At 49.7% G+C, this 12124-nt stretch overlaps 3 protein-coding genes across 3 annotated transcripts; 1 reads left to right on the top strand and 2 right to left on the bottom strand.

Moving 5' to 3' along the window:
• Positions 1-3919: 3919 nt before the first annotated feature.
• On the bottom strand, positions 3920-4799 carry PV10_00627 (uncharacterized protein; the record flags this gene model as incomplete). Its single annotated transcript, XM_016364736.1, has 2 exons — positions 3920-4066; positions 4134-4799. 2 exons carry the CDS (start codon positions 4797-4799, stop codon positions 3920-3922), a joined length of 813 nt encoding a protein of 270 aa, XP_016228385.1.
• Positions 4800-5549: 750 nt separating this feature from the next.
• Positions 5550-7374, top strand: PV10_00626 (uncharacterized protein; the record flags this gene model as incomplete). Its single annotated transcript, XM_016364735.1, has 9 exons — positions 5550-5723; positions 5797-6154; positions 6212-6518; positions 6589-6644; positions 6718-6778; positions 6829-7006; positions 7064-7164; positions 7226-7277; positions 7336-7374. 9 exons carry the CDS (start codon positions 5550-5552, stop codon positions 7372-7374), a joined length of 1326 nt encoding a protein of 441 aa, XP_016228384.1.
• Positions 7249-10339, bottom strand: PV10_00625 (uncharacterized protein). Its single transcript, XM_016364734.1, has 10 exons — positions 10152-10339; positions 10003-10097; positions 9855-9943; positions 9716-9799; positions 9104-9657; positions 9021-9054; positions 8754-8968; positions 8593-8676; positions 8343-8532; positions 7249-8285 (listed from the first exon to the last, which is right to left on the bottom strand). The coding sequence occupies exons 1-10, from the start codon at positions 10320-10322 to the stop codon at positions 7609-7611; spliced, it is 2193 nt and encodes a 730-aa protein (XP_016228383.1). The 5' UTR covers positions 10323-10339; the 3' UTR covers positions 7249-7608.
• Between the last annotated feature and the right edge of the window lie 1785 nt (positions 10340-12124).

Raw genomic sequence — 12124 nt, 5'->3', positions numbered from 1 at the left:
CGACGTGTTTCGCCCAGCTGGATTGGCCAAAGTCCCAGCTTTGGTCTCTTGGAGCCCTTATGGTAAAACTGGAACTGGTACCGAAAGTCCTTCTTGTTATTAAGCTTCAATTGACATCTAGTAGGTCCTCTCAGCCTTGATGTTGCTCCAGGTCGTGTTGGTATTCCGTTGCGCATGACCTCGGGGTTCGAGGATTTTGAAGGGCCTGATCCGGCCGAGTGGACATCGCATGGCTACGCTGTCATCAATATTGATGTTAGAGGAGTTTTTAAATCCCAAGGAAATCTCAGGTAAAGATCGTAAATTCAAAGAGTATGGGTGTTTTATTTAAACTCTATGTGTTTAGGAGCAATGGAGCCGCTGAAGGAAGAGACGGCCATGATGCCATCGAACACCTTGCTACCCTTTCCTGGTGCAATGGCCGCGTTGCCCTCATTGGAAATTCCTGGCTGGCCATGGCTCAATGGTACATTGCTGCTGAACGACCGCCCCACTTGACTTGCATTCTGCCTCTCGAAGGGTGCTCTGACATCTATCGCGAGACTCTTTGTCGAGGCGGGGTGCCTTCCCTTCCCTTCTGGAGGTGGTGGAGAGACCACGCCGTACATGGTGAGACGATTCACTTTTCCCAGGCCAGCAGGCTGGAGTCACCATGCTAAATATCACACCCCCGTACGATAGGTGAGAACATGCAAGAAGATATGATTGCCATGTTGGAAAAGTACCCCTTCATGAACGCCTACTGGGAAGACAAGCGAGCCAAACCTGAACTCATCAATATACCTACATACGTTCTTGCGAGTATGTCTACCGGCTTACATACTGTGGGATCTATTCGATGTTTTGAAGACATCACCCATGATAAAAAATGGTACGCTCACCTCTCAATCTTGTCCTCACTACGACTAACGCTACTTCCTCAGGCTCCGCATTCATCCCACTCAAGAGTGGCATGATCTATACCAGCCGACTACCGTTGCCGATCTGAGAAAGTTCTTAGACTATTATACCAAGGATGTTAAAAATGACTGGGAGAGCACCCCCAAAGTTCGGATCGCAGCCATTCGATATAACCTGGTATGATATAAACCCAAGCATGAAGCGCCTGAAGTTAACCGAGATGTTCTCACTCCGTAGCCTCCGACGAGTTATTACTCTTTCTCCAACTGGCCGATACCTGAGGCCCGAATCGAGACTTTGTGGCTATCGGACAAAGAAAAGCTCCAGGCGAATGAACAGTCTGTGTCGGCTGGCACCGCATCGTACCAATCAGACGCTCCAGCCGATCAGACCGACAATGAGCAAGACTACGTCGAGTTCTCCTACACATTTAGTGAACGAAGTACCTTGATTGGGCCTTCCAAAGCGGTTCTCTTCATGTCCTGCCAAGATCACAACGATATGGACGTCTTCGTCATCATCCGCAAAGCGGACAAGGATGGCAAGATCCTCCGCAACGTCAATATTCCTTTGAAAGAACTTGAGCTCACCGGCGATGACCAAGTCGAGAGGATCAACATACTCCAGTACATCGGCCCTTCCGGCATCTTGCGCGCCAGCCATCGCGCCATCGACCCAAAGCTCTCGAAGCCACATTGGCCAGCACATGACCACACTTGCGAAGATAAAGTTTCACCTGGGACAGTTGTTAAAATGGAAATTGGAATTTGGCCCGCGGCGATACAATTTGAAGCTGGCGAAAGACTAGTTCTCCGAGTTGCAGGACACCAAATGACATTGGCAGAATTCGTTCCCTTACGAGGCGAATTTCTCACGGGGAATAAGGGCACGCATAACGTTCATTATGGTGGCCAGCATCAGAGTTATCTCAATATTCCTCTAGTCCAGGTATAAAAAGTACCCAACGGATACTTCGAAACAGGGAATCCTTGTAGTTGAGATGGATAATGGTCTCCACTGAGATCTGTCCAGAGCGGTATTAAGGATCTGGAAATTGGCTAGTTGTCCGGATGCCCGAGTTGTAAGCACCTTATTGCTAGTAACAGGAATTTGGAATCTTGTCAGAGACCATATGAAACTCGATTCGCACTGCGAGAACGTTACCAAACAGTTTGATTGGCCAGGAATGACCGCGCCGCTTGGACTTGGACACCCGCAGAGCGACCTTCTGACGCTGAAAGGCCACCTAGTAGCATCGAACATAGCCCTAGCCTTCACTGGGCTCGCTCCTAATGAAGCTGTATATTAGAATCACTATAGTGCATGCTCCCAGGTGAGCGGAAGCGGCAAACGGCGCAAAGCTTCGACATGGCTCACATATCAACATTGCCTGGTGTCCCTCTTCGAATCGCTGGTAAAGATGTTCTTACAGAACGCCGATTCCAGACGATAAACCCTGCCACTAACGAGGCTCTCGCAGAGGTCTCAGGCGCCTTCATACCAGAAGCTGAAGAGGCTGTGGCCGTGGCCCAGGCAGCGTTTCGTGACTGGTCTAGAACAAAGACTGAAAGGAGACGAAATGTATTCCTGAAAGCGGCTGACATATTGGAACGTCGTCGTTCAGAACTTTGCAGATATATGCAACAAGAGACTGGTGCAACGGACGCTTGGTGCGGGTTCAATGTCCACACTTCATCAGAGCTACTGAGAGACATTGCCGGACGCATTGCAACAATTCAAGGCACTATTCCGGAGACGGCCGATGAAGGCCGGACTGCATTGGTATACAAAGAACCACTTGGTGTGATTCTCGCCATTGCGCCATGGTTAGTATGATCTCCATCTTGCCAATGGAGCCTTTTAACGACGATGACAGGAACGCACCATATATCCTTGGGCTTCGTAGCGTTGCTTACGCCCTAGCTGTAGGAAACACATGTGTTTTGAAGGGTTCCGAACTGGCTCCGCGCTGCTTCTGGGCTATTGAGTCGATATTCGAAGAGGCTGGACTACCAGCGGGCTGCCTCAATGTGATTTATCACCAACCCCAAGATGCGCCCGATGTGACGCGGGTTTTGATTGAACATCCTGGGATCAAGAAAATCAACTTCACCGGCAGTACGGCCGTTGGCCGTATCATTGCCGGCCTAGCAGGGAACAACGTCAAGCCAGTCTTGATGGAACTTGGAGGAAAAGCAAGTACTATCATCTTCGAAAGCGCAGATCTACGACAAGGTGCACTCGCCTGTGCACGCGGGGCCTTCCTTCATGCCGGCCAGATCTGTATGGCTTGCGAAAGGATCGTGGTTCACTCTAGTATCGCGAGTGCATTTGCTGCCGAGCTGAAAAATGCTATCGATGAGGTTTTTGGTTCGGGGAACGACAGCCATCTTATGGTGTCAACTGCTGGTGCTCAAAAAACCAAGCACCTTGTTCAAAAAGCTCTTCAAGCAGGAGCAGTTCCATTGATCGGAAGTGAGCCTACTAGTGATACAACGGCTAGAATGAACCCGATTGTCTTGGATGGTGTGAAAAAGGACATGGAAATCTATTACACGGAAAGTTTCGGACCTACTGCCTCTTTCATCACGGTCGACAGTGAAGATGAAGCGATCGCCGTCGCAAATGATACAGAGTATGGCCTGTCAGCTGCAGTGTTCACCAACGATCTGCAGCAAGGCTTGCGTGTTGCTAGGCAGATAGAAAGCGGGTAAGGCATCGCACTTCCTCCCCATCACTAGCGGAACTGGCTGAGACTTTGTACAGGGCAATTCATATCAATAGTATGACCATCCACGATGAGTCCCGGCTACCGCATGGTGGGGTGAAGAACAGCGGTTTCGGGAGATTCGGGGGCAACTTTGGCCTTGAAGAGTTTCTCCAGACCAAGACAGTAACGTTTCAAAATTGAGCTCGATGGCAGTCAGAACGCCGAAATCAGAAAATCAAGAAAGGAGCCGAGGAACAGAGATAAGGGCTCATCATTTAACAACGTAGATTTGTTTAATCTGAGGCTATATTATGTCCAGACTATTACTGGTTTCATGACTCTTCCGTGCAGCAAATCTTCGACGGCAGTATTTATCTCTGAAGGTTTGTATCGCTTTTGCAGTCGATCGATGGGAAACCGACCCTGCATATACAGGTCTGCGAGGAAAGGCAAGAACTGAAGTTGAAATCTCGTATTAGTTGTGGAGTCTCAACATGGTTTTGAACGTGGCTTCTCTGCTTACCTTTCTGGAGTAGCTATTCCCTTGGTGTGAGCCTCGATACGTCTTGCAACTATTGACAAAGTCAAACACTTGAATTTCCATCTCAGCCGTGCTGGACGGAACTCCAACCGTGACCGCGATACCGCCTGCACCCAAGGCTTTGATCATAGCGTTTATGACGGGCACTGCCCCTGTGCAATCGACCGCAGCATCAACACCGTCACCCTTCGTGATACGGTGGATCTCCTCAATGGTTTCGACGGGATTAGTTGACTGAATTGTATGGGTAGCTCCCAGTTTAGCGGCAAGATCAAGCCGGTCTCGTTGTAGGTCGACTGCGATGATTGTTGTGAGAAGATTCGGATTGTCGTGGTGTATCGCCTTTGCTGCCATAAGGGCCGCACTGCCCACACCACCAATTCCAAAGATAGCCACAGATCGAGTGCTGTTTTCAACCGGCTTGACAACATTGAAGATCGACCCTGCACCAGTCTGAGCTCCGCATCCTAGCGGAGCCAAAATGTCGAGCGGCATCTCCGTATTGATAACTACACAGCTTTCCTCTTGGACGATTGCGGGATTTGAGAACGAAGATTGACCAAAGAAACACCCTTGAACATTCTGCCCATCCAATTTCATGGGATGCGTCCCATCCGGCCTGAGTCCTCCGAAATTGCGTTCAAACATGCTCGTGCATTGATACGTTTGCTCCCTTTTGCAATTGTGGCATTCTCCACAGTGCGAATATGAGAGCAGAACATGATCGCCAACTGCAACATCCTGAACGGCGCTTCCAATTTCTCTTACTATCCCAGCACCTGAACAGAATGACAATTAGTTCGTCTGAGTAGCGTAAGTGTAATGAATTTATCTCCTTGCCTTCGTGTCCAAGTACCGTCGGGTACTTTCCGGGTAGTTTCCCTTGCTGGACAGCAGTATCAGTATGACAGACTCCAGTAGCCTTGAGTTCTACCAAGACTTCGGTTGGTCGTAGTGGTGCAAGCTCGACAAAAGACGTTTTGAACGGCGCACCAACTTCGTCTACGATCAAGGCGGCCGAAGATATCATGTTCAGCCGAGAAGATGAATCGTTAATCGCTGAGGAGGTTCGACAACAGTCCGATGCTCAATGTATTGTGTATTACCTTTTCACTTGTTCATGTCCTCGGAAGTATACTTAGTATCGAACAGGCCTGGTCTAGATTGCCTATGAAGAGATCCGGGGTTTAGACGCACTGACCTTCTCGTAGTCATGCGGCGGAGAGTCCGCCGCCCAATCAAATATAGGGCCTGACAACAGGAACGCCACCTATATAACCTTAGCATCGGAAAGGGACCGGTATCCGTATTTGGCACCCGAGGCAACGACACACTGTTCACAAACTTGGTTGTGTCTTCAGACCAGAGGCCAGTTTCGACGATTGTCCAAATTGCTGTATGTCCTTCAAACAATTCTTCAACATCGCCGACTTCTTCACCACTTTTCGGAAATCCATGGATATCGTCGTTGTTGGCGCAGGGCTGGGAGGGCTCGCCGCCGCTCTTGCAGTCAGAACGGCCAGCGCTGCACATAAAGTGTTGGTTCTTGAAGCCGCACCACAATTAGCAGAGGTAAGATTAACTCCCAAAGTCGTCATTACTGGCTTTATCATAGCAGCAGCTCACTCGAGGGGCGTTCCTTTAGGTCGGAGCAGGGCTCCAGCTAACGCCTAATTCGACCAAACTCCTCGGTCGCTGGGGGCTTGAGGATACGCTCACAAACCTGGCCACACGCCCACAGGTCTTCACTATCTCTCGCTACACTGGCACGAAAGTACTCGGTCGGCGAGATGGCTTTGACAGAGAAATGGTATCCAAATATGGATCCCCGTTCTGCGACATTCACCGTGCCGATCTTCAACTAGCCATGTTCGAAAGAGCCAAGCAGCTGGGAGTTCAGTTCATGTTTAATGCAACGGTACAGCAGTATGATCTCGAGTCTCCTAGTGTGACTCTTCTAGATGGGACGCGCATCGAAGGAGATTTGATCGTTGCCGCAGATGGTATGTTGATCATGCTCCTTTCTACTGTTCCAATGCCTAGATCCTCACAAGTGACAGGTCTGTGGTCGAAAGCTCGATCCGAGTTCCTGGCGACCAACGATCCACCGGTTCCCACTGGGGACTTGGCTTACCGCATCGTCCTGAATACCGATATGATCATCGATCAAGATATGAAAGAGTTTGTCTCGAAGCCTCGAGTTCATCTGTGGGCTGGACCCCAGTGCCATGCTATCTACTACCCTCTTCGCAACAACACCATGATCAACATTGTCCTATTGGTGCCAGATAACCTGCCCGAGAATGTTGCGAAAGCTAGTGGAGATCTCGAGGAGATGAAAGAACTCTTTCGTGATTGGGACCCTTTGTGAGTGACATACTTTCCCTCCGTCATTGACAAAAATGTCTGCTGAAATCTCTTCTCCTTCTTGCGATAGATTGCAACGATTCCTTGCCCTTGTCCCAGCCGTATTCAAGTGGCGATTAATGAATAGTGAGTATCTACTTCGGAAAGGGCATTGCATTGCTAGATTCATTTGCTGACGTGGTTGGTACTTGGAATGTAGATGCCGAGATGGAAAATTGGTGTAATGAAAAAGGAACTATCGCCTTCCTTGGTGACTCCTGGTACTGTCTGGCATCAATGCTCCAAATTCGCAGTACTAACGATCTTAAAGCCACCCCATGTTACCATACATGGCGCAGGGAGCCAACTCGGCGCTGGAAGACGGGGCGGTTCTGGGAGGCATTCTATCTATGGTCCAGAGCAAATCAGAACTGCCTTCTGCGCTCAAGATTTATCAAGATCTTCGCAAACCACGCAGCTGGGCCATGGTGAAAGGGAGTCTAAAACAGGTCTGCACGACAATGTGATGTTGCTGTATCGTGCAAATTCGCTGATCCCCGTCACAGAGATACTGGAACCACCTCCCTGATGGACCAGAGCAAGAAGACCGTGACAAGCTGCTCCAGGAACAGTTTGATGAGCCACAGCCGGGCTATCCATTCTACTGGTATGTTAACGATTCTGAGCCCGGCGAAGCACAATATGTAGCGACCACTGATAGCCCTTAGGTTGGACCCATCGCTGCAATCAATCGTGTATTCCTATGATGCGGACGAAGAGGTGTGTTGCTTCTAATCGTGTCTTCCTTTGCAAAACTGACAAATCCCTCCGTCGATAGGTCAAAGCAGCGTGGGGTCGTTATAGCCAAAAGCGGTGATATAGGATTGAAAATTGATACGGCGGAAGGCTGAATCTCTCACGGTTCGCTCTTTCGGGTATTGAAAGCCATGTTTCATTGAAGCGTGAACCACATGTCAAGTATTCGCGTCGATGTCGATAAATGCCTCCGACAACGCCACCAACGTGCACTGCCCATCTGATCAGTTCACGTGACAAACACCTCTTTCTAATACAAATACAAAGGCTTTGTCGTGGTCATCTTTTCATGAGATCACAAGGCCTCCTGGTCATTCAGAATGTTCATCCAGCTCTCGAATGGCCGCGTATGCATGCCGGACTTAACAAAGTCGTTCCACAACTCGTCGTCGACCGAAAAGTCCAGCTCAGTCCCACTGAACGTCAGATCTGGACACGACGCCGCAGAGAATTCATCCGTGGCGCTTTCGATGATACCATATTGAGCTTCTTTTGTCGGAACTTGTGTTGCTACCTGTTGCGATGCCAGTGCAGGGTCGCTAGGTCCGAATTCAGGCTGTGATGGCTCGGGTGCCCGCTGTTCAGGTATCCCCTCACTGGTCTGCTGCTTTTGTCGGCTGTTGAGAACACTCACCACGAGCTCTGCGCAGCGCTGTGCCACCTTGAGTTCGATTTGCTTGAAGATCACGATACTGAGGTGGCATTTGGCGACAATGCTCCTGTTTTGCTCAGCTAGTGGCTCATCCACGAGCTTGATCAAGAGAACAAGCGTGGCTTGAAGGCAGTAGTAGCAGTAGTACCTCCACCGCCTGAGATTAGGCGCTACCTGGAAGAGACCATGGATGTGGAGTATGATCGCCCCTGCTGCATCTATACAGAATGATTGAGATGTTCTTGTCAGGTCCTCAGATGGTGAGATTTCGGGGCTCATCAAGGAGAACCTGTGCAGGACGACAAGGGCGAGGTTATAGTCTGTGACTGGTTAGGAAAGTCCTGGATGAAATCGGGATCTACAGCAACTGAACTCACGGACAAGCAAGCTACTCCGATGTCGAGAAGTCCAGCTATTGGGCAGGACTAAATCTTCATCGAGGCCGCCATCTTCAAACTTGATCTCGATCGGCAGTTGACTCCGCCATTGGACCAGCAAATGATGAAACTTGTGTATTTTTGCCTCCCATGAGGGATCTGCGCCCACGGGACGTGTTGAGGTGACCACCTGAGCGAGGTCAGGAATGCCTTTGCTGACGTTTGAAGCCCCATGAATTCCGTCACTTACAAACTTGAGAATATCTCGCGTGATTTGGGCCACCCCTGCAAGGTGTCGAATGAAATCAGACATCTGGTATTGGGGAGGCTGTGACTGGGTCTCAGCGGAGTGATCAGTACACCGTTGCCCTCAACAGCAAGCTCATGGGGCCCAAGAAAAAGTCAACTCACCTGAAGTTCGGATGGATATTGCACTAAAATATCACTCTTTCTAATGGACATAGGGCGTCCAGAGTCCACGCTTAGCTCCACTTCTTCAATGAAGAGCATCCACCAAGTCCGTCTGCCCTCTTCTCCGTCCCAATTATGTGAAGCAAGTGTTGGGTCGAGGTTTAGACCGATCGAAAATGCCATTCTGGTCGCAGTGCCAGCCAAATTATATGCCACTGTCAAGATCAGCTACTGTCCTAATCAGGGTCCAATAGTACCAAATCTTACAATTCGGTTTGAGCGCGTGCTGGGCATAGGCTCCCTATTTCGACGTTAACTGAGTCCACAGAACGCTGCATTGCGCTAGATACCATGAACATTGCTGCTTGCACCAACTGCAGATTGACCGCGTCATACAAGCGACCCAAAAGCTCTTGTGCTTCAGAAAAATACCAACTTGCCCACGATGAGCTGTCTTCATCAGCAGCATATAAGGCACCAAGGGCGAGAACAGCGTAGAGCAGACACAGGGATTGTTGTTGCCCTTGGCTGTCTCCATTCGGGGCATGCAGCAAGTTGGAACCAAAAAGCTCTCTAAGTCGGGAGTATTTCGCGCGAAAGGCAGAAACATCGAAAACGGGCAAATAAACGTGGATGGTAGCGAAGAAGTTGTCCAAGTGACGATCTGCGACGTCTTGTTGGAGGCTTCGATAACGACGGACCGGTGTGTTCAGTGGCATTACATAGTCGTAAGCATCGAGCAGTGTCTGTAGCCCAGGCACGCCTATGGACGGTCTTCTGTCTTCTGTCAATGGGCCCTGTTCTGGATTATTCACACGTGAAGCAGAGACTGAAGAGTCATCTTCATTGAGGCGGTTCAATCTTTTGCCCAGCGAACTAGCAACAACAAAGCTCGAAGTTTCACCTAGAAGATATTAGCTCGACTTTTAAATATTAAAGATCCCCAGTGTAGGGAGACTGACCATAGTACTCGAAGCACCCAGTCTGGCGGTTGAACTCTGTGACTGATGAGACAGTTCGCTTTATGGGGGCTACTCCAGGTCGACCTCTTGAGCATCAGTTTGTCGTTTGGGCATTGGGCTGGCGAGCAGTTGTGCTTACCCTCTATCCCTACTGACGGTGTGCCTTGACCTTGCTGCTGGATAAAATCCTCGACGCGACGTAGCCGTGAGAGCACTTGATTCATAACTCTAGGGACCAGGTTTAAGTTGGAGCAAAGATATGTATCAAGAATGGGGCAGCCTCTTACTCCGTCAATTCCACAGGGTCGTCATGCAATGCCGGTCTTAAACTGCATTCATAGCCCTTGGAGCAACAGCTATCGCACGGCCAGTGTCCATTGCACTGTGATCATGGCTTAGTGACGCGACAGGTATTTGAACTGGCAGAGTTGACAACCTTGATCCTTTTTTCGCGGCATTTCTGACACGCCTCCAAAGTTTTCTTCCTCACCTTGCTTACCACCGGACTATGCTGGCGATTTGGCAAAGGTGCTAACTGTACCTTTGGGCGTTTAGATGGAACAGAGTCCTCTTGGTGGCCCGTCATGATAGCGAGCCTCTTCTTCATGTTGGGGACCAATCATGAATTCCTGTAAGAGCAAAGGAGAGGCCGAACACAGATTTGTTCGGTACCCCGCAAGCTCTGACACCCTTTCACGCTTCGTCGTTTAGTCAGCACCACGGATGAGGGAGTCTCGGGCCCTTGGCCAGATGAGGAACAGTGAAATTGACCTTCGGGATCCCCGCGGACCAATCAGAGCTTTCCATTCAGCCAAAAGGGGGCATTCTTGAGATTCGCATCGTAATGGTCTCACAGGCCTGGGTGTATCTATATGCCATAAACCAAACCGCTGAGCTGAAACTCCTCGCGATGCCTCTGTACCAAGTCGAACTAGATCATGTCTCCTGCCATTGCAGTTTTCGGCGTGCTGCTGGTGCTCCTGATCTTGCGTGGGCGCTCAAGGCGCCGCAAGCTACCGCCAGGATGTAAGCCAATACCTGGGCCTCCAGGCCTTCCTGTGATTGGAAACTTGCATCAAATTCCATCCGACTATCCCTGGCGAAAGTTCAAAGAATGGTCAGACATCTATGGGCCGATCATGGAGGTAAAATTAGGCAGTGAAAGTCTGATTGTCTTGTCTGACGACAACACGGCGAGAGAGATATTGGAAAGACGAGGTCAAAAGTACCATTGCTCTTGCAAGGTGTCGGAAAACTTTGAACTGACTGTTATCAGCTACTCCTCTCGTCCTCAGACGTACATGGCATGCGAGGTTTTGTCGGGAAATCTACGGCCGTTGTTGTTGCCGTACGGCGGTATGTCATCGAATAGATAAGACGCATGGAGGACAGTTGTTGACATTTACAGACCGGTGGCGGAGAGTCCGCAAGTTCATCCATCAGATGACAATGCCGACCAAAGCCGTCAGCTACCAACCCCTCCAGGATCGCCAATCCAGAAAATTGCTATATGATCTGTTGAGAGAACCAAATGACTTTGCAAGACACTACTATCGCTATGCCAGCGGGTTGATCATGGGACTCACGTACGACAAGCCCGTAGTGACAGGGAAAGAAGATTATGTTAAAAATGTGATGCAGGTCAATGATACCCTTGAACAGTAGGTTGGCTCGGAAGATCTTCATCTCATGATCATGCCCCTTTTAACCCATTTCTTCATCCAGTATCGCCAAGCCGGGAGCATTTCTCGTCGACTCGCTACCAATCCTCAAGTTGCTACCTACCTCTCTTGCCCCTTTCAAACGCCTGGGAAAAGCTGCTCACGAGTTCGAGTACAACCTATTCATGGCATTGTTGCGAGAGGTGAAGACCAAGCTCGATGATGGATTCTCGGTCACGGACTGCTTCGCGAAAAACTTCCTGGAAAGCAAAGAGAGCCGAGAGTTGACCGAAGAAGAAGGTGCCTATTCCTGCGGAACCATCTTTGAAGCCGGCAGTGGTACAACGTCCGGTGCTCTTGAGGTCCTGACCATGGCGCTCTTGTTGTTTCCAGAGGTTCAGGTCGAGGCTCAAAAAGAGTTAGATGCTGTCTGCGGTGATCGCATGCCTGAGTTCGAAGATGCAGACAATCTACCATACATCAAGGCTTTGTCAAAGGAGGCACTTCGGTGGCGGCCTATCGTCACCCAGGGCATCGTCCACATGTCGGTGAAAGACGATCAATACGGTGACTACTTCATTCCTGCTAATACTAGTGTCCTTGGAAACCACTGGTAAAGCTCCTTGACCTTAGATGCAGGAGACGTTCATCAAATGGCTAATATACATGCGTGTTTCATACAGGGCAATACATATGGATCCTGCCGTCTATCCCGAACCAGATGTCTTCAACCCAAACCGGTTTTTAG

The sequence above is a fragment of the Exophiala mesophila genome (assembly GCF_000836275.1).
Source record: "Exophiala mesophila strain CBS 40295 unplaced genomic scaffold supercont1.1, whole genome shotgun sequence".
Lineage (NCBI taxonomy): Eukaryota > Fungi > Ascomycota > Eurotiomycetes > Chaetothyriales > Herpotrichiellaceae > Exophiala > Exophiala mesophila.
Note: the sequence above shows the minus strand (reverse complement) of the source record. Positions and strands in the feature narration are given on the sequence as shown.

What these genes read in the sequence shown, in the direction of transcription:
- PV10_00625 (XM_016364734.1), bottom strand. Translation starts at nt 10,322, where the DNA reads ATGAAGAAGAGGCTCGCTATCATGACGGGCCACCAAGAGGACTCTGTT. An exon ending in AATATCCATCCGAACTTCAG is followed by an intron (nt 8,677 to 8,753) that starts GTGAGTTGACTT and finishes GCTGAGACCCAG; the next exon opens with TCACAGCCTCCCCAATACCA. An exon ending in CGCGAGATATTCTCAAGTTT is followed by an intron (nt 8,533 to 8,592) that starts GTAAGTGACGGA and finishes GACCTCGCTCAG; the next exon opens with GTGGTCACCTCAACACGTCC.